At 47.3% G+C, this 21,877-nt stretch overlaps 1 protein-coding gene across 4 annotated transcripts in view; it reads right to left on the bottom strand.

Moving 5' to 3' along the window:
• Positions 1 to 1,603: 1,603 nt before the first annotated feature.
• Positions 1,604 to 21,877, bottom strand: part of LOC118785533 (FERM, ARHGEF and pleckstrin domain-containing protein 1-like) — a 93,975-nt gene continuing 73,701 nt past the window's right edge. For 3 of the 4 annotated variants that reach the window (XM_036540254.1, XM_036540255.1, XM_036540256.1), the window contains exons 14-27: positions 18,641 to 18,828; positions 17,931 to 18,020; positions 16,340 to 16,473; positions 13,903 to 13,984; positions 13,195 to 13,432; positions 11,828 to 11,958; positions 11,225 to 11,293; positions 10,503 to 10,592; positions 8,479 to 8,561; positions 7,883 to 7,995; positions 7,048 to 7,211; positions 4,481 to 4,588; positions 3,943 to 4,094; positions 1,604 to 3,505 (exon numbers count right to left, since the gene is read on the bottom strand). In XM_036540254.1, the coding sequence (XP_036396147.1) occupies positions 3,424 to 3,505; positions 3,943 to 4,094; positions 4,481 to 4,588; positions 7,048 to 7,211; positions 7,883 to 7,995; positions 8,479 to 8,561; positions 10,503 to 10,592; positions 11,225 to 11,293; positions 11,828 to 11,958; positions 13,195 to 13,432; positions 13,903 to 13,984; positions 16,340 to 16,473; positions 17,931 to 18,020; positions 18,641 to 18,828 (1,724 nt within the window). In that variant the 3' untranslated portion in view covers positions 1,604 to 3,423. The remainder of the gene's footprint in view (positions 3,506 to 3,942; positions 4,095 to 4,480; positions 4,589 to 7,047; positions 7,212 to 7,882; positions 7,996 to 8,478; positions 8,562 to 10,502; positions 10,593 to 11,224; positions 11,294 to 11,827; positions 11,959 to 13,194; positions 13,433 to 13,902; positions 13,985 to 16,339; positions 16,474 to 17,930; positions 18,021 to 18,640; positions 18,829 to 21,877) is intronic. The other variant, XM_036540257.1, reaches the window with a different exon arrangement.

The raw sequence follows: 21,877 nt of genomic DNA, 5'->3' as shown, positions 1-21,877 counted from the left end.
CGGGATCACCACGGCGCACGGTGTGGAAAGAAACCGAAAGTTAGTAATTACGGTTATTTACTCATCTCAGAAATGGGGAATTTTCTTCTACAGAGTAGTTCGGGGTACCAAATTAGAGACCATTCGTTTTGAATTCCTTTAAGAATTATTCCTTTTTTCCCCCAACACAAATGACCCTGTTTGAGATCACATAAGAGTCCATACGGTTGTTTTCAAGACGGTCAAGGGGGGAAATACCTCTGTGCCCGAAACGATACGAGGCAGCAGGGGATTGTAAATGCACGGTATATAAATCATTAGAAGCTCTCGCTGTCAGTGTGGGTAGCAATCAATGAGCAAAAGGACACGAGGTCACAGAGGAATCCTCATGCAGTACATTTGATAGCGACTATCAGTGGATTTCAGCTGGTTTCTCAGGCGGTACAACACGGGTCACAGAGTATTAAAAATCATAATCTAACGAGGTGTCCTTTCCGGTTGCTGCTGAGTAATTAGGCTCTCTATACCCAGGGTATTCACCTTAATGTTCCCCGACTCCACCACAGAAATGGATGGTTATGGAACCGAATTGTTTGCATCAGTCGACAAAGCAATGAGTTCTATGCCCACTTGTGCTGATGTCAATCGATTACTGCTTTTTGATTGTGTCTTAATTCATGCAAACGCCATAAGAGATGCCCAGAGTACATTCTCGGCTCTCTCGGAATGTTATACTAATATCTACCCCTCGGAGACACGGCTTACTAGAACCATAATTAACTTCTTTCCATAGTGTGTAGGGCCTGTCAGAGACAGAGTACAAATTAGTAACGAAACCAATTCCGTGCTGCGCTCATAGGGTCCAACGGGGAAATGTGCATGATGCTTGGTGTAAAAATCACAGAGTTGAAAGTGGAAATGTTTCAGCACGTTGTTCGTCCTGTTAGTTTACAGTTATTACAGTTAATTTACGTTGAATAACAAGATACGTTTCAGGGAAATTGTGTATGCTTTGAGTAAAAGGCAACGCACATTCTAAATAGAATGCGATTTAACGTGTCTATATTTAATTTCCTGAACAATAGCGCCATCTACCGTCAATTTTCCAAATCTCAGATTTCTGAAACAAAATCATATCTCATTAAGAATGGTTTTGGGAAAACTTGCAGTTTGCTCTAATTTGCACTGCTTAAGTTAATCTCATTTCAACGATCATACACTTTTCTCGTGCTGGGTTAGCTTCCTTTATTTCACCATAAATATGAACTTACCTGAACTTCAAGTAGTTTCTGCCAACTGTTGACCGAAATATGTAAACACAAGTCGTTGACATACCAGCAACGATTGCAGCAAAAAGATGCCAATCTGCTAGCTGAACGCCTTGTGATGGGGCGCCCTCTAGTGGTGGAGGAAAACTGCACCGTTTGCGCTTTCCTCAGAGAGGACAGGAGAAGAACGAAACCCCAGCAGTGTTCGTGTTCCTTCAGTTTCATCGTTATCAAGTTACCAGTTAGCTAATATTGAGAAATGAGATAGAAAAAGCGAAATCCCTATGCGTAATGGCCCAGCTTCTCCACAATGTTTGCCGAACAACACACCAGCACACGGTGTCATAAAATGTGGTTTTATTGCTTTCATTTCCATAACGCTCTCTGCTGTTGGAGGGACACAAAGCATTCGATTATCCAGACAGATATCACACTTCCAGAAAGTCTCTCTCCACGCACCCTTCCAGACGCATTTCATTTAAAGTCCCTGTGCAGTCAAAATGATCCTGTTACGGTGCCTTCATTAATAAAGTAGTAGATTAAATTTTTTTACAAAAGACTCGTACAGTCTTTTTACCGAAAGTAAGCATGTGAAAAATTAGGAACGAATTCAAACTCTATAATCTCTGTCTTGATTTTGGCCATAACAAAACGCATTGCTTGCGATGTGACTGGCAACAAATAAAATTAAATAAATAAACACCCAATATACCCATGAGCCACATGGCCATTGAGAACAATTTCCCCCCTTGCAAGTGTTGACAGACCCGTCCATCAACACCTACACGGTGAATAGTAAGACTTACTGGGGTTCCCCCTTAAAAAATCCTCCTACACAAGTCATATTTCTCATGTACTTTTGGTGGCTTTATTTAACCAGGCTGGGGTGAGGGTGGACAGAAGGATCACTCCACCTCACCTCATACAAAAACGAAACATAAAAAAGTAACATTACTGCACAGGGTCTTTAAAAACAGATAAAGACTGTTCACATACAGTATGTCAGCTAGTTTCAGCCGCCTGAGGGGGACAGTGGTATTTATGGAACTGAAAGTCTCCTTGTATTTTTTTTGTGGTTCTTCTACATTGTCTTTAAAGCTTCTATCCATGCTGGAATCTCCTCTGAATGAATATTTGTGAAAGCTCACATGAGGTTTGAAAGAAAGTCACATTTGTACCTAGGGCAGAGTAGGCAACTGGACACCAGCTTTGACAAGTGCCCAAACTAGTGTGGTCAATGGGAACTGTTCTGTGAAATTTCACTTTTGTGTAAGTGCCAGCACTGGCAATGGGAACTACCTTAACCTGTACTTATTATTATCCCTAAAATGTTAATGATGAAAAACCCAAAATATATATCTTAAGGTTACTGTGAAAGTATTAATTCAAGTCATATATTTCCCAGGGACATCTTATAGTTAAATTAATTTTTTTAAAGGTGCCTATATCTTTTTATTTAAGTACATCAATTCTCTAAATCTCATTTTTAGAAACCTATATATCGCGAACATATTAAAATCACATTATAAAGACAGCGATATTGGTAAAAATCTGTTTGGCACTCAAGCTGTTGGAACTGAAAGCAGCCATTGTCCTTCAAAACAAACCAAAAAAAAAAAACAAAAAACAAAAGACATGTTTTGGAGTAGCAAAAAAGTAGCAGTTATCTATGCAGCGAACCTGAAATTTAAAAATGAAAATAAAACTTAAGACCCACCTCTATGGACAGGTCTGCATTTTAGAAACACAACCAATGACAAAATGTCCAACGAGAATGAAAGAGAGTGGGTCTAGGACCGTTTTTAAAAAATTGTATAAAATGACATCCTACAAAAGAAGACTCGGAGATCAGTAAAAATGCAGGAAAGCAGTCTCTGCTGTCTTTTTTTTTCCTTATACCAGCGTATGTGTGACCTCTGAAACGCTTCAAAAGCACGGGCGTTTGTGCATGGACACTGGTCTACAGTATGACGGAGTGTCCCATTTGTGTTAAAAAAACAAACAAAAACAAATAAAAGTGACTGAACCCAAAGAGAGCAGGACTGACAACCACGCAGAATGGCTGCGTTGGGGGAGGGGTGTGGAGAGGAGGCGGGGTTTAAACTTCAGTGGGTGGGTGGGGACGGTTGGGTGGGAGGGGCCTGGTCGGGACCGGTAGGCCCCAGGGCTCTTTGGATCAGTAGGGGTGGGACTCTTTTCGGCTCAGGAAGCAGGTGCGGCTGGCAGAGCTGGTGGCACTGCGGATGACCTCCATCCACCTGCGGGGACAGACAGAGGGACAGACGGACGTCAAGCATCTGTTGCCTCCTGCCCCAACTTCCAAAGACCTGCTGCTTGTGTGGGAAAACTCAGGAGTATCAGAAACACAGCTCCAGTTAGGGCAAGGGGAAGTGGGCTCTCTCTCTGCCGGACTGGATCATTTGATCCTGCTGACTTTCCACATTTGCATTCCATTTCAAACACCCAATGCAAAAATAAACAAGACACCTTAGAAACTGAGAGAACAAATGACTCAGCTTCTTTTGTACTTTCACTCTTAATTTATACAGATGCCGTTAATCATATGACCTAGTACCCTGATCTCTGCATATAAAGGGGAGAGTAAGAAAAACAGTGTAAAAGACAGAGGGAAGGAAGGAGAAAGAGAGAGAAAAGGATATTGGATGGGAAGTGAGAGAAAAGGGGAGCACGGTACCTCTCAAAGGTGTACTCGCTCTCGGATCTGAAGTAGTAGACGTGCGATTTGAAATGCAGCTTGAAGACGTAGTCTTTGTGGATGTTCTCCGACTCCGAGGGGATGGTGACGGAGTAGCCCAGCAAGGGAAGGCTGGCCAGGGGGTAGTCATCCTGGGGAGGGAGAGAGGGGCCAGATGGCTTCAGACAAACTTACCCTTCTTAGCACAGACCAGAATGGAAACAACTCAGTTAAGCACGTGGCTAACACACAACCTGTGTGGTCTCACGAGCACAGGGGTATGCTGACTCATCCCTTTCAACACGCCTGCAAACACAAAGGCTATAACCAGCTTTAGGAGGAATGTACAGTTATAATGTTCCTTGCAAGTGGGTGGGAAAATGACAGTGAGTCCTGTAACTCAAAGCAAATGCTGAATTCATACAGATCAGCCACCCATGTGGCAACTCTTAAGAGACTGATGCATGCTGGGTTGTGAGTTCAATGGGTGGCGCACTGCCATATAGGCAAGGTCAGAGGGTACAGGGGCTGCCATCACCTGGTGCGTTTTGTAGAAGAACAGGCTGAAGTTCGTGAACACCACCCACAGCTTCTGCCAGCCGTTACTGTTCTTGAACTTCCTCAGCAAGTTGCCCGACAGCTGATTCTAGAGGAGAGAGGAGGGGGGAAACAGTGTCTGATGGGGAGCTGTAGATGCGTATTCATTCAGTTTTTATCTATTTCTGACCTACTTTCATTTACTTTGAACAACACCTCAAGGTGAAACAAGTATCACACGACACTGACAACACACTCAACTGCAAGTGCAAGCTACAAATATGCAACACACACATTTGAACTGCTAGCAAGGAAAAGGAAGGTATACACATAAATAAACTAAGAGTGACATTTATAAGTCAGAGCAGGTAGAAGACCCTTCTCTTGGTAGGACACCAGAGGTGATCTGCTTTGGCTTTGTCAGCAGCTACATTGAAGTGCAGTCATTGCTCAGATTACTGCTGTCTCAGAGATGCAGGGTCTCTCTGGGAGTTACTCTCTGAACTGAATGACACTGCCTACATATAGAGGACAGACTGGATGTCACCTGCCCTCCAACAAAGGACTGAACTGAACTGGCTGTGGACATGTTACTGAACTGGGCCACTACTGCCATCTAGTGGAGATACTTGTTATATTCATGAACAAAAGCAGTGGTACCTCTTTGCTTTTGCTACAGACTCCACTCACCCTGGCCCCTAACCTGTCTTTGTGGCTGCATATCTTTTCAAATGGCTGTGTCACAGATATTCTATACATTGACCAGATAGTCAGTGCTGTGTGCTTCACATAAGCACAGAAACTTTCCCTTCACAGAAGGTCCTGTCTCTGCCACCGTTGAAGCTATGAGTGTTCTGATTAGCTGACTCATTGTGCATAGTCCTGAAGGGGTTTGGTTTATAAACAGAACACGCACAGCTTGCACGGTGATGCAGAGTAACCAAACCTCCGGGTTACCAAGCAGAGCCTCTGACACTATGGAAGGAAGGCAGTGGAATATCTTGTCATTGTATGAAACATCTGTGGTTGCACTGTGTGAGTGTATCATTTGCAATTTCAATCATCGCAATGAAAAAAAAAAACCTCAGTGACACCATGCGATTGGTCATGCCCTGCGTCCTGGCATCGTTACCTCTATACTCCTGCAGGTGTCACTAAAGGACAGGCTGCAAACTCGGTACCAGCAGATAAGAGAGAGAGACGGGGGTCCCTGGCCACTGCTGAGCACACAAGGAGACACCTCTGAGGCACTGACTGGACTAGGGTCCTCTACCACCGGAGGACGGACGGACAGACAGACAGACAGACAGATAGAAAAGGAGGAAGAGGGACAGAGACTGAGTAGGTGAGACACACGCAGACAGCAGCAGGTTACACACAGGGGCCTGCCCCATTTCAGGGCCGCTCGCTGTGGGAGAGAGATCAGCGCCAGCGGTCCAAACAGTGCGCCCCCTGCAGGACACACAGCTCGTCACAGACTGCTGCTTTTGAGGACATTAAACATGGGATTACCCCACAACAGTGTTTTCATATTCCCTGCCCACCCTTATCTCTGCTGGTGACAGAAGAGACAGTCATACATCATAAATTCTGCAGAGGCTGAAGTATTTGTGCACTTTGTCTCCCCTCTGCAATATTACGACCCGGTCCACATTACTGCTCTCTGACTACCCTTCTTTTCAACAGGAATCTCAAAAGGTGTGTAGCAAGAGTGTGTCTCAAAGCTCAGTAAATACAGATATGGTAGTAACTAGTATTTTACACGGGTGCTCTGACATGACAATATCCTCAGGAGCAACAACGCAGCTGTGACCACAGGCACAGACAGACAGGGAGACAGATAGACGGATGGACCGGCAACAGGGTCAGAGTGGAGAGGGCAGCTCCAGAGAGAGTCACACCTGAGGAGGTTCAAAATAATTAAAAGGCAGGCTGATGCCAGCATCCTCCAGCGCTGCCTCCCAGAAACGCCATCACTATCGGACAGCCCATGGAACACACGCCTAGCTACAGTTACTATGCACTGTACACATTTAATCTGACTCTAGCTGTGCCACTACACTCGCGGGATACACACTGTAAACCAGGTGCGTGAAATATTCAGCGCTGCCTACAAACAAACACTCAGCCAGCTGTACAGGCCAGTGAGGTGAAAGCTGGCGAGGCAGTGAAAGTTTATTGTGCGGGGTAGTCATTGACCTCTTTACTAGAGGGTGGCCAGTTTGAATCGCAGGTAGGACACTACGGTTTGTCATTCACGCAAAGTCCTTAACCTGAACTTGCTCAGTAGAAAACAGCTCTACAACTGATAATACATAAAACGTATGCTTTGTAAGCGAGGCTGGTGAAGGACTTCTCCTATGCAGATAAATAATGTAAACCCAGAAACATGGGCTGTAAGGTGGGAGCTTTTTTATTAAAATCCCACAGATCAGAACATCTGAGAGGAGGAGGACTGGAAGATGCTGGCCCCTGGGGAGAGAATCCTGGTTAAACACGCACACACACGAGTGCGCGCAGACACACACACAGGGAGAGAGAGAGAGGGGGCGGGGCTGAGGGAGGTACCTCCACAGCAATGCTAAAGTCCACCATGGATACGCTGGTGTTCCTGTGCCAGCACACATGCACCGTGGTGTTACCACGGTGAGGCGCCTGTCTCTCCAGCGACGTGCGCGAGGCGCTCAGGTCGTCCTCCGACTCCTGGTCCAGAGTCGAGTCCTCAGAGGATTCTGGGAAATTCAGTGAAACGAGCCATTAAAGAAACTTGTATTCTGCGAATAACACAGAAGGAGGACCCGGGCAGTCAGAGTGTCCACACATGTCTATGCTTGACGGAGAGTATTATTCAAGATCTCAGTACCCACAGGGTAGAAGAAGCACCTCTTCACTTACAGCCTTTCTTGCCATATGCACAATCAAATTAGACAGGATCTAAAAGTTAGCTGCAAATGTCTCCACACCCCCACCTCCAAACCCCATCCCCAGCAAATGTGTGACACTTTCATATGACAGTCCTTTACCAGGTACATCTGAATGCCTTCTGGTACAGGACACACATTGCAAAAAAATCAATGCACATGTCGTGACACGTGTGCAGTCATGTGTGATAGGTCATGTGAAACATGGGATTAGGCTTCAAGGGCGACCTTTTGGAAGCTGTTCTCCATGCAGAACATAGAGACACAAAACCAAGGCTGTGTTTCTCTGTGGCCCCATACTAAGTCAGAGAAGTGGAATTTCCAAGCAGGTGAACCGAGGGTCAACAGGAGAGGGGACAAACGCAGAGAGAAAACTCCAGGATTAGGTGACCCCTTTCCACCTATGAGGAACAAAGGTCATCACTCTTCCGCCGTGTTCAAAGGGGGCTCCCAGCTGAAAGAGCCTGGTAGTGCAGACTTACTGTTCTCAGGGAGGCTGCTAGCCAGGGCGTCAGAGGAGGTCCCATTGCACTTCTCAGCCAGGTCAATGGCCATCTTGATATCCTCCATCCACTTCTCCATCTCTGATACAGAGCTGGCGGACAGAGAGGGGAAACATCACTAACTCAGAGGGCTCCTGCTAATGCTAAGGCTAACCAAAGGCACAAGCAACCATCTATTTTGTTGAATGCCCCATAAAAATGACAATGACAATAAGTGAACCAGCGGAGCTGGACCTGATTGGTTGCAAAGCCTGCATTTTCTTGGAATTTGCACAACAGAAACACAATAACAAGAGTTCTTATTACATCGAATAGCATGTGAGACAATTGCCAGAAGTATAAACATTAAAGGTTTTTAAATTCTACCACCAAATGGCCTTTGCCTGATTAATATTTCAAGCACTGATTTTTCCATAAGTACAAATCCAGCTTCAATAATGAAACGGCTTGGTGTGGTCACGCAAACAGCGTGCTGCTTAGTCTGTTAGCTTAGTCTGCTCCTCATACATCACGTTATTACTGTGTCGTTATCAAGTTATTACTGAGCCATTGCTACGTTATTACAGCCTCATTACCTTGCTGCCACCACCACAGACTGCCGCTGTCCTGACAGGGTGAAGGAATGAGGCACGCCCCACTCGTCCTCGCTCTCTCTGATCTGAGAACAGTGGGAGACGGAGATGACAGCTTTTACACTCGCCCATACAATGACCTGAGGTTCCACAAGGATTGAATTTCATTTGCTACTGGTCATAGAGACGTGGTAACACTATAACTCACTAACAACACTATTCTCCAGCCACACAGAGGTGGAGAGTATCATGCTGGAGTGCCCCAGGCTGGAATCACGACATAAATATGTAGCATTCAGCTAGATATTGAGAGCACTAGACCTGGGACAATGCTGTTTGCAGGACCTCCTCACTCTGTTGTGAAAGCAGCAGGATTCACACTGCATCTTTAATGCTCAACCTTTATTCCCCAGAGTTATTTTCCTGATGCTCCCGTTGTATTTATTGACTTTTTTCTCACTAAGGACAGATCCGTGTGAACTGAGTTTCCTCAAATTAGCCTGGTCTGTTTAACCGGCCTGCTTTTTTCCCCCCAGTGCGTCTCAGGAGACCCTCCAACAAACGAGGGCAGTTTTCTGTGGCTTGTGCTGGATTGCTGTTTAACATCAGATTTGAAGCTGTGGACTTGAAAAACAGTTCACACACAGTAAGGCACACAGAAGCTCCACTAGTTAAATAATGTAAGCCTTCTTTTTCAATGTAGATAAAAGAAAAAGTCAAAATAGTCAGTGTGTCACAACTTTCAGATTATAAGGTACACATTGTGTCTTTGGCACCGAAAAGCATTAACTTATGTTTATCCAATGCTTGTGTGACTAAACATTCACTTGTCACACAAAATCTATGGCTGTAAATCTCCCCAGTGTCATGTGATGAAAGTCACATGGTGCAGCCGTGCAGCCCCCATCCCCTCACCAAAGCAATGCTCTTATGGGTCAGGTTAAGGTAGAACACAATGGGGGATGTCAGGGAAAACTCATCCGGGGCAAACAGAGTTCTACAGTGAGGCTGAAAGCATGAGATCCTTCCTCAGAGTCAGTCAGATGAATTAAAGATGACACCCAGCTGGTCTGAGCCGGTCTGTGGACACTGGGGCACAATGCTGCTCTTGTTTGTGTGATACTATACTTAGCTGGAATACTGTGGAAGCAAAGGCCATATCCACAATAAGTCACATACTCTACAGTCTACAGCCCTGCCCCAATGTATCTGCAGCACTGCACCACGTCATTGTGCCCGTAGGACTGTGTCTCCAGCACTGTGTCACTGTGTCTCCAGCACTGTGTAACCGTGTCTGTAGGACTGTGTCTCCAGCACTGTGTAACCGTGTCTGTAGGACTGTGTCTCCAGCACTGTGTCACTGTGTCTGTAGAACTGTGTCTCCAGCACTGTGTAACTGTGTCTGTAGGACTGTGTCTCCAGCACTGTGTCACTGTGTCTCCAGCACTGTGTAACTGTGTCTGTAGGACTGTGTCTCCAGCACTGTGTAACTGTGTCTGTAGGACTGTGTCTCCAGCACTGTGTCACTGTGTCTCCAGCACTGTGTAACTGTCTGTAGGACTGTGTCTCCAGCACTGTGTCAGTGTGTCTGTAGGACTGTGTCTCCAGCACTGTGTCACTGTGTCTCCAGCACTGTGTCACTGTGTCTCCAGCACTGTGTAACCGTGTCTGTAGGACTGTGTCTCCAGCACTGTGTCAGTGTGTCTGTAGGACTGTGTCTCCAGCACTGTGTCACTGTGTCTGTAGGAATGTGTCTCCAGCACTGTGTCACTGTGTCTGTAGGAATGTGTCTCCAGCACTGTGTAACTGTGTCTGTAGGAATGTGTCTCCAGCACTGTGTAACTGTGTCTGTAGGACTGTGTCTCCAGCACTGTGTAACTGTGTCTGTAGGACTGTGTCTCCAGCACTGTGTCTCCAGCACTGTGTAACTGTGTCTGTAGGACTGTGTCTCCAGCACTGTGTAACTGTGTCGGTAGGACTGTGTCTCCAGCACTGTGTCACTGTGCCTGCATCACTGCGTCACTCACTGTCATGCCGTAGAGAGGGAGCTGCCCGTGAACTTTGAACTGATTGGAAGCCGTCATCCCTCGACTCGTATACAGCAGGATGTCGTTAAACTGTCACCAGGCGGGATGAAAAAAAAAAAAAAAAAGAGACAAAACAAAACATGATTTTAGGGGTTTTCCAGAAGGAGACAAAAACAGGGACTCTGCTGTACACGTGCGCACATCTCTCAGCAAACATCACAGCTCCAGCCGTAAATACAAGCCCTGTCTACTTTACATGCATTGCACTGTGTGGACCTACTGCCCCGGACGACACTCCAATTACAGTGCAGAACTCTCTCTAATGAACTGCACAGCGAACAGCCAGACGCGCGCGGACCAAGAGGCCAAGGCACAGGGATTACAGATCCCTCACTGTAGACGCCTGGTGCGTCCAGCATCTCTAATACAAGTGTGACTAACTTAACCCATAGCAAACCAGAAGACAGGAGTAAAATATTCTGCAGCGAGCCGAGTCATGAGTTACATAGACAAGAAAGCCCTGTCGCGGCATTAACACGGAGGCTGATGAGCTGTGTCGTCGCAGGGGAGCTGGGGGGGGGGTGGGTAGTGGTGGGGGGGTGGTTGGGTGATGCGTAGGCCGCTGGAATGCGTCTGACTCACAGTTTGCACTGACGTAACACGGAGGAAGAGGTGGGGGAGGAGGGGGAGGAGGAAGAGGAGGGGGAGGAGGGGGAGATTACCAGGAAGAACATGCGCTGCTGCAGGCCCTTGCCGGACAGCTTGCTCAGGCAGCCTAACCTGATGAACTCCTGAAAGGCAAAGAGCGTTCATGTCAGAGCGCAGGAAGAGATATTGTCCATTCTGCCACAGGCGGCTACACTGAGACAGCACAGCAGGGAGAGCACATCCTAAACTTGCAGGTTTTTTTTTCATTGTACATTTTTTCCAAACAGACCAATGCCTCATGCTAAAGCAAGGGCAACATATTGCATTTACCGTGATGTAACTTTTCCAGTAATATGATGTGCTTATGAAGTGCTTCTGAGAAAAAAAATCTTTATCACAGGATATCTGTACTTCTGTTTGACTGGCATACCCACAGTATAGTATGAGCTACCTACTGTTCACCACTGTACCTGCAATTGGGACTAAACTAAAAGCTCATTTCAAACAGTAAAGAGGACATTCCTAGAATTAAGGTGTAGAGAGTTACTCAAACGCTCATCCTGACAGTGATGGTGGGACACAGCGGTCAGGAGACAGGACTCAATAAAAAAGTGGAGGGCTCGTGTCCCAGGTGGGGTGCTGCTGTTGTACCCTTGACTAAGATGCTCTGTGCTCACCCGTCCTGGAATCGCCAGATTGTCAATGCCGATCAAGTCCTTCTTCAGCTCCAGAAGCTTCTGGAAGTTCTCCATCTTGATCATGGGGCAGTGGAGCTGGGCCACCATCTCAGATACATCTGCCAGGGCAGCTAAGGGGGTGGGGGTTGGGGGGGGGTTATTTAAATATGGTACCCACTAGGGGTGGGGAAAAAAATCGTGATATATCATGATATATCGCGATTTTTTATAGCACGATACTAAATATCGATACTTCTTCCCAGAATCTATACTTTCTGTGACGTCTAATGCATAATAGTGGTGCTGCACTGCTGTATTGCTTTCACTGACACATGTGAGCCAAGAGTGGCCGAGAATTCCACCAGGCCTGTAGAGGGCGCTTCTAAACGCTTGGGCTGCTGAATACTGTGACACGAATAAAAATAGTGCCAGAAAAATCGCAATAATCAATACTATCCAATCGCAATACTTGTAGAATCGCAATATATCGGGATCGCAATACGAATCGAATCGGCACCAAAGTAGCGTGATAATATCATATCGTGACAAAAGCATATCGTCCCAGCCCTAGTACCCACGCAAGAGTTCACATGACCACACTGTAGCAGCTGATCATCGCTGTAAACTCAATGAAAATATAGAATTTGAATATATAACCAGGAACATATAATAGCACAGCACTACACTGATGTCAGCACTACAACAGCACATTGATGTCACTACAACAGCAGTACACTGATATCAGTGCTTAAGAAGTGCAGTAGCACAAGGATGTCAGAGGATACAGTAGCAATAACACACGTAGACACATTTCCGCATGAGTGCAAGGAAGATTATTTCCGCAGGCCTTAAACAATGTCTTTAGCGCCGAGCCGAAGAGCAGGTGGGAGTGTTTTCCAGCCTGGGGGCGCAGAGGCAGCGGAGACACTGCTTTTTAATGAGAGATCTTCCGCACGGGATTCACACAGATGGGGCGATCATTAAGGGCGTAATGGACAGGGGGCCAGCGCAGCGCTTCATTAAATCACACCGCTCAACACGCGCTCTGCGGAACGGCCCGGAAGCTTTGCCAGATGGTCAGACGGGGCGCCGCCGCAACCCTGAACATTTATCACCCGGGCTGTTTGCACACCGCAGCAATTCCCGCCAAAATCTGACCTCGTACCCGCCATGACCGGGCGTCCTGTTAAAAGCAGCCCCTGCTTTCTGAGTCCAACTATAACGCAGTCATAATTGAGCAGGAGTTCAATAATTCAGGGAATAGACTTGAAAGACTGAAAGTGTGGAATAGCTCAAAGCAAAAACCGCAAGGATGAGTGCTAGTATGAGCGCCCGGCGGGAGGGGTTGGACACTGTAGCCTCTGTACCTCTGGAGTCCCTGAAGTCCACGTGCGTGGGGGGGTAGTGCTTGCACAGGCGCTCCAGGATCTGCTTGTAGTGCATGAGGCGGTGCAGCGGCCGCAGGAAGAAGATGTTGAGGGGCAGGTAGCACACCTTCTGCAGCTCGAAGTCGCGGCACAGGGCCTCCAGCTTGCGGGACGCCCGGCACGCCTTCTCCAGCTCCAGCAGCACCTCCGAGTGCTTCTGCAGGTGAGCCGTCATCTGCTGCAGGGAGAGAGGGAAGGCAGCGTGTCAGGCAGACACACAGACAGACGGGCGGAGAAACAGAGAGGTCTGAGAGCCAGACAGACACACAGACACACGGACAGAGGAACAGAGAGGGCAGCGAGTCTGACAGACACACAGACAGACAGATGACGAAAGAGAGGGCAGCATGTCAGACGGACAGACAGACAGACAGATGAAGAAAGAGAGGGAAGCACGTCAGACAGACAGGCAGACAGAAGTAGAGAAATAAGGGGCAGCGCATGAGAAAGACAGACTGATGTAAAAAGAGAAAGGGCAGCACATCAGACAGACAGAAAGGAACAGACAGAAAAAGACAGAAAATCTCCTTGAGATAGTGAGTCAAGCAGACAGACAGACAATCTGTTGAAGACAGAGGGGGCAGCAGGTCAGACAGACAGAACTGGCAGTCACTGTATTTGTCTCACACCCTGTGTGTCTCCCCTCACCTTTATGCCCTGGATGTTCTTCAGCATGACGTCCCCGATGCGCTGGTAGTCTCCTTTAATGTGAGCGTTGGAGCGCCCCTCCCTACGAAGGGCACAGCAAATTTCACCCATTTCTCCATCACCTTTCCAACTTTCCAAAAGAATCACTCTTTACCCCCTTCATCTTCTGAATCACATTCCCCTTTTCCACTTCAGTTTTCAAAAGAAATCACTTTCCCCTTTACTTTTCAAAATCAATCACTCACTCCCACCTTTCCAACTTTACTTTACACCTTTCCAGTGATTCCAAACGAATCACTCCTTACCCACTTCATTATATTACTGCTTCATTCTTTTCCCTTTTTCTTTTCAAAACAAATCCTTTTTTTCTTTCACTTTAAAAATGAATGACTTATTACTTACTTTGCCTTACTTGGCAAAACAAATCACTAATTTTCCTTTCTCCATTAGCTTTAAAAATGAGTCATTGACTTCCTACTTTCCTTCATTTCCCTTCATTTCTCCTGAATCCCTCATTTCTCCTGAAAAGTGATGACAGCCTAACTTGATAGAACAGGAACACTATAAATAAATAACTCAGACATACTTTCATGCATGCATGCAAGGCTACTAACATACATCCCTGATTACTAAAGCAATGCATTCACAATGAATGCAAAAAAAAAAAAGAAAGATTCCATATGTGCACTATTGTGCACCAACCAGCAGATGTCACCCCCGAGCAGAGTTGCCTGAACAGTTGGATACTGAGATGAACACCCTGTCTTCTTCACGCGTAAAGTCCCTTCTTGCTTTCCTGAAGCGAGACTCATTAGCACGCACAACATGTAGCTGTCATGTGCAAAAGGAGATCAAACACATGGAGGCAGCTCAGCATATGATGTCTTTGGGGAGGGGGGGGGATGCTTAAAAGCAAATTATGCCGCGTCCCCGGCCCCAGAGCTACATCCAAATTGGACAGATGTGCGCAGAGCAGAGGGTAGTTAACAGCCTGGAATGCTTTTGATGTACGCGGGTCTGAGACGGCTAGCTGCTGTACATTCTTTTCACCCTTTTGCCTTTCTGAAATATGAATTAGCCATTGGAGGTGCTGGCATTGTGATCTAGTTGGGACTAAGCTGGGGCCAGAAATTTGCAAGCTTCTGTGCTCTCTGGGTCCCAGCTGGACCGTTTGAGCTTTGATGTGAAGATGGAGCTGGTGATTATCACCATCTTTGTTTGGATTTGGGGTGGTGGTGGTGGTGAGGGGGGTGTTGTTGAGTCCCTCAGGGTGTGACACATTCTCTGACAGGCTGCCAGAATGTCGCCCCTGCTCTGGGATGTGATAGAAAAGGCCCTATCTAGGAGAAACAGGAAGCTAGAGCCCGGGGGCTAGGTGGCCATCCTGGCTGCTCGGTGGTTGCCATGGAGACCGCTGCTCCTCGGGTCATCCGGCGTGATGCGTTTGTCCACTGGATGACCCTCAAATCGCCCTTGCCAAATGCCAGACATACAGTCGCCACAAGGCCGGGCCCAGGCTGCAAGTGCACAACCACAGCTCTACAGCTGAGGAGACCGACTCGGTTAGCTGAGCAAAGCACGCTCGTGATTATGCAGGAACGCCTTACAGATAAGAAGCGCAAATCATCCGCCAGGCGAACTCAACCGCACCTGAGAAGGTGCTCGCTCGCAGGAAGGTGACGAGGGAAAGATAAATGGCAGAGAAAAGCGTCCCTGCATTGTGATTCACCTTCCCAAGAGCCCTCGGGGCTTTCTGGGGAAATCTTTATTGCTTCCTTATATTACGGTCTTTAAGCTTGACATTTAAACAAACACAAAGGCTCTTACGTCAGAGGAAACAGGATAATCATCCACCATGGAGAATGCTTTGTGACACTGCGGCAGGTCTGTCAGTTCCACGCTAAACAATCTCACTGAACCGACCAGTTTACAGGTGCCCTGAACTTGACACCCTGTAATTGCCATGTTGTGTCTCACATAAGCGTACTCAAATAACCACTGACTGTATTGGAAGTAAGGACATACTGTTCTGAAAAGGTATCTCTTATGTTACTTCTCAATTCAAAATGAACCTGCAAGGAAGCTGAAATATGAAAAAACAGGTAATACCTGTATACCATATATTATACAGGTATTACCAATAAAAGATTTTATAATACTGGCAAACAAGCTCATAGCAATTTGATCACTGTATCCCTCATTATGGGTGAAGCAATGTGCACTAGTCTGCTCACTTACCACCAGTTACTGGGAGCTGTATATCAGTGCACAGGTAAAGATCTTTCTTTATTTTATCTGTCCATCCCCAAATCCTTTGGTTCAGCCAACAATAAGCTTGGTAGCCCTGCCCCCTGCTCCCCCTAAATCTCGTCCGGGAGCAGCCCCACACAGTCCTGCACGCCACCACACCTCCCCACTCCCCCCCCCAGAGTCTCACCACAAAGCCAGCCTCTGTTCCACCTCCTTCAGGAAACCTGTGTGGAACTTGTACAGAGGGTCGAAGTTGGAAGAGACGGCGTTCCTGAGAGATTCGGGCATGGCCTCATCTTTGCCTACCGAGTTCTGAAACGACTGAGACAGCAAACACACACACACACACACACACATACACACATTCTGCATCAGAACAGCCAGTTTTAAAAAGCACATGCTCTCCAAATCAGAGTGTCTGGGAAGAGACCTGATGCCTAAGCACGGGGGAGGACACACCGGTTCTGCTTCAACAGGAGGGGCCGTCCGCCATAGCAGCGCTGGGGCCGAGCCGCTGTCAAAGGAGCTCTGCACCGGCATCTAACGACCGCGTGACAGGAGCACGACTTAAACCCCACAACAACTGTGTGATCAATGGGGAAATCAATACCGCAATCATTCCGACTGCAGCCCCTGGAGGGGGGGTTTGTCAAACGTGTCATTTTCCTCTCCGGAGCGAGGGGGGGGCGGAAGGTGTGGGCTTTATTCAGCCGGTCCGCTGAGGTGTGGGACAGCTGGGAGGGGCGGGGCGGTGTGGCGCTCTGGAAGGCCTTGAAAGGAGAGGGTGAGGAGCAGCTGGTTCTCAGATGGCTCTGCACTGCACAGGGACACAGCCTTAGGGGGGCGGGGCCTCACGGAGGGGAAGGGGGGGGGGGGGGGGGGGCTTTGGGTGCACCGGCTTCATTCGCTACAGCCAACACAAATATTTACAGGATGTGTGAAAGCCATTCTTGGACATGAGAGCCTCTGTAGAAGCAGCTCCTTAAGTGGTGAGAGAGAGGGCGTACCGGGACCTCTCTCCATCAGCTGTGCTTACGCCTGATCTCTCCCTCCCGGCCTCGTTCACTGTACCGGACCATTCTCCTCACTCGCTGAAGCACAGCCACACACACGGCGGGAAAGCAGGACTCTCACAACTCAACTCTGGTACGGGCCGGGCTTCCACAGTGACACCCAGCCCCCCCACCCCCCACCCACCATCGCTCACAGGTACTTCCTGACTGATTAAAATTCGACGAGCGCCTCCCCCTTCGTTTCCTCGTTTCCTTGGCAGGCCCCCCCTGGGAGCGGGAGGGAGAGGCGTGCGTGTGTTTGTGTGTAAACAGCCAGCAGGAAACTATCAGGCACCAAAGAGCACGCGGGAAAAAGGCGCACATAAATAAAGATAACGAGTGCGTGAAAGGAGCGCCTAGCCGTGACTAACCCCGGGAGAGCGGAATCTGTCAAAAGCCGCACGTCAAACCCGTATCCAAAAGCAGACTCTCGTACGGTGCAGTCCAAACAGGGCGGGAAGTCAAACTAAATCATACATGCCCTGAGTGATACTTTCATTGCTGCCCTAAATCTCTCACACAACTTCAGCTGAGGAAAACTGAGATATAACTTTTTTTTAAAACAAATCGAAAAGCAACTACGGGCTGGCAGTCAGGGTCCCCAGTCTGCATGAAGCAGGTGATCAAATCAGAAATCAGAAAAGTACTTCATAGGTCACAGCTGTGAGTAGTAATACGGTTATTATGGGCTGGGAGTAGTATATCCTCCAACACAGCCAGCCTTACCATGGTAATAACCTCCAGGTCTTTGAGGTACGTCCTCTCAGTGGTCAGCAGCTCCTTAGCAATGAAGTAGGCCTTGTCCGTAGGGAACCTCTGGAACCAAGAGTGCATGCAATTAGGAGATGACACAATTACCAGATCACATAATCAAAAAATCTTGAAATTAAAAGATCTCACAATTAAGAGATCATGCAATTACAAGAGCACACAATTAAGAGACCACACATTTAAAAGAGCACACAATTAAGAGACCACACAATTAATACTTCACACCGTTAAGAGATAACTCAATAAGAGATTGCACAATTAAGGCAGCGCAAAATTAAGTGAGCATGCAATGAAGAGAGTACTCAATGAACAGAGCACAAAATTAAGACTGATTACTAATAACTACTCTCAACTGCTGCTGACCTAGTTCATGTTATGGAGTAAACTATGGGGAATTTTACTAAACAGCTCCAGTATGATTCTGCTGAAACCCTTTTTTTGGTATATAAGTATATGCCTCAATAGCCAGTGGTGGAGTGCACAGCACTGACCCACATGGAGCGTAATTTAGGTTGGGTAATGTAGGTCCTCTGCTATTCTGGGAGAGTGAGATGAGCTCTACCGGGACCTGCGATCAAACTGCTCAGTGTGTTGAGGACCGCAAGAAGAGGTGGCTTCACCACAGCTAAGACCTCAGAAACAGGCCCCCTGTCTGGACCACAAACCTTCCTGCGAACCTCGTCCTCATCGTCGGTCCGGACGCAGCCGGCGTCGTTCAGCAGCGGGCTGGTGAGCGGGGAGGGCTGGCGGCCGTCCGGGCTCTGGCCGGGGGCTACGCCTTGCTTCTGACCGTTCACTGTGACCTGAGAGTGACCGGAGGAGTCAGAGAGCCGCGGGCTGCTGGTCACCAATCCTGAGCGAGTGAACGATAGACAGAAAAGAAAGGGAAAGAATACATAGGGAGAGATGGAGAGTGAAAGAGAGGGAGAGGGACAGGCAGATGGAGAATGATTGAAACAAAAGAGAATAAAGGACAGAGTGACAAAACAAATGGAAACAGCAAATGAAAGAGCGAGAGGGGGGAGAGAAAAAAAAGAAAAGAAAGTTAGATATACCATACATTTAAGTCCACCACAGACAGCCAATTCTATATAATATGCCAAACAGACAGGAGAAACCACAGAGGTATCTATCCACAAGTTGGTCAGGACATTGATAGCAGAGTCATTCTACAGACAGCCTAGAAATCTGACTTCAGACAGACATTATACAATTACTTTTTTTCAGATTTCCTTCTGTATTCAACTCTATTCAACAAACAACTCAGAGAAATGTCAAACACTAGGTTTGACTAACTAGCCGCTACATCTACTACAACGCTGAAGAGCATACTTGCCGGCCACTGTTTCTTATCCTCTGAGCGCATTGATTGTACGTTGGCATGGATAAAACGGTCATTAAATTGGTTCAGTTCTTGCCTATGTCTACAGCGGACACTATGAGACTGAGGGGGCGGACGACAAACTACGGAACTTACTGAAAAAAACGCTACACAAACAGACACGCAACAAATGCATGTATGCAATACACTTTCTATGACACGTACTTTACAACTAGACAGACTATGCTTTATCTATCTACGACACCACAAGGCTGGGGCAGGCGGGGTGGGGGTCAACTAGGGCTATCAACAGGCATTGGGAGGGCCTTCAAAGATGATTCTAGAGTCTCACTTCACAGAGGTCAACTTTATTGATGCTAGTGCACGTCAGTATACAATGTTAAAAAGTGCAGAAATCTTTCCGAAAGAAAAAAATCCAGTGAGTGTCATAAAGGAATACCAACATAAGAGTGGAATTTACACAGCGGTACAGGAGTGTGAGAGAGAGAGAGAGAGAGAGAGAGAGAGGGGGCGAGCAGCACAGAAACCCCAGAGCTGTGTGACTGTGCCGGAACATTCCAGACCCCCCTTCAGCGACAGCGTCTGTCGGACCTTCGATCGGGACCAGAGATGCGCCATGGTGGCCTGCCACTGTGAAACTAGTGCCTGCTCTGAATCCTAATTCACTGCTTCTGCACCTGCCCGATACTCAAGTATTAGCGGGGTACATATTACAGCAGTCATTTGCAGTGGAAACACATCGCAGGTTAAAGGTACAGTCAGGCCGTCTCGTTTATAAGCTGGTGTTGTTCCAATTCAAGTGGTTTTGACATTTTAAGTAGCACATTCAGCAGATCGGGGCCACTCTGGGTCTCTGCAAATTGCAGCTGGAATGTCCCCACAAAAACACAAATGGGTTACCAAAGACACCAGGAAAATATAGCTGAAAATAAGCGTTACGTGAGACGATTAAGCGTTCTCGCCCATAAAATGGAACAAGCCGATTTAAAAGGCCTGTTACCAAAGAAAGAGAACACTGATATAAATAAAATGGCTTAAATTAAAATATATCATCTGTGCCCGCTATCAGCAAGACCTACTGAAAGAGCTACTCTGGTGGATGTCAGGTGACACAGAACTGAGAGGTGGACTGTGGGTGCTTTGGGGGGGTGTCGGCAGACAGGGCACAGAGTGAAGGGGCACCATGCAAGTCACCAGGGTTACACTGGTGAAAATGTGTACAGTATCAGCCATCGGGGGCGACCAACCCTGGGACCCCTAGTCCATCCAAGGGGGGAGAGCACACACAAGCCCGTGTGTTTGGCTAACATGGTGGTAGGTAGGAGGGTGACCAGCACAGCCATCGAGTACAGCAAGGGCCTTTGCGATTCGGCACAAATCAAAAGAATAAAGGAAGACGGCAGTGAGGCCAAGAAACAGAGGCTGCAGGTTCAATTCCCCTGCGGGGCACTGCCAAGCCAGGTATGAGACCCAGACTACTTCAGCATATCTCAAGCTGTATGAATGCATAATGTGTAAAAATATAAGCCATGCCAAGGAGCCCTGGATAAGGGCGTCCGTTGAGCACATAAATCACAATGAACCGTAATGAACAGCACTTACAACAATGAATGGACATCAATTGCTCTCCATCGGCACCCGCTGACACTAACGAGGCGACCGCTGGAAGGAGCGGTGCATTCTATTGGCTGTGTGCTGGGAAACCCCGGGAAAGCCAACTGACAGGGCTTGGCGCCTCCTTAAGGTGTCTCTTGGGAACTGCAGTGATCCGGTAACTGACACTGCCCTGATGCTCTCTCTCGCACTCTCTAAGTGTGGAATCTCAGACTGAGAATCTGGCTGCTGACTTTCCCATGGTACAATTGGTGAGACACGGCAAATCTCGAGAGTGTGTCAGAAGGGACATATTCTTCCACTGGTGTGATATAAACAGTTTGCCCTTTCAGACGGTGCGAAATCTAGTTAAGGAAGACACGCAAAGCCAGAACAAGTTTAATTATCGTCTCTCACATCTTATCAAAAAAAGTGGAGCAACAGTTTTCCCAGAAAGCGTCCTACTTAACTGTATTTGAACCAGAAGCTCCGAGACACACTGCTCAAGTAACTTACTGTTCCCTTTAGCTGAAAATCAAGTTAAAATCAATCAACTTGCTGCCACTCATTAGTAGCAGTACATTTTTCAAATGAAAAAAAAAAAACAGCAAGTAAAGTGAGCAGAAAAAAATACATTAGAGAAACTCAGTAAGTTCAGTAAACGCAGTGCTATAAATAGAGAGAGGCCCAGAAGCCAGTGGAGGAGCATGACAGAGATGAATTATGAGGACAATGTGGTGTGGGATGTTCTCGTTCTGTTCAATTGCCTGTTTGACACAAACGCACAGCACCTTCTGAGTCCTGCTCTTCACTACACTTTTATTTTCTTTCTTTCTTCCTTCACCACTCTGCCCTGAAATGACTTCCAGCCCAAACCCCCACTCAGCACCAGGTAACAGGATTGCTGCATTATCAGGAACCAAGTTTAAAGGACCTGCTCTGAGAATGACAATGATAACAATAACTG

Source organism: Megalops cyprinoides, chromosome 11 (assembly GCF_013368585.1).
Source record: "Megalops cyprinoides isolate fMegCyp1 chromosome 11, fMegCyp1.pri, whole genome shotgun sequence".
Classification (NCBI taxonomy): domain Eukaryota; kingdom Metazoa; phylum Chordata; class Actinopteri; order Elopiformes; family Megalopidae; genus Megalops; species Megalops cyprinoides.
The sequence above is the reverse complement of the archived record's forward strand: the minus strand, read 5'-3'. Positions and strand labels throughout refer to the sequence as shown.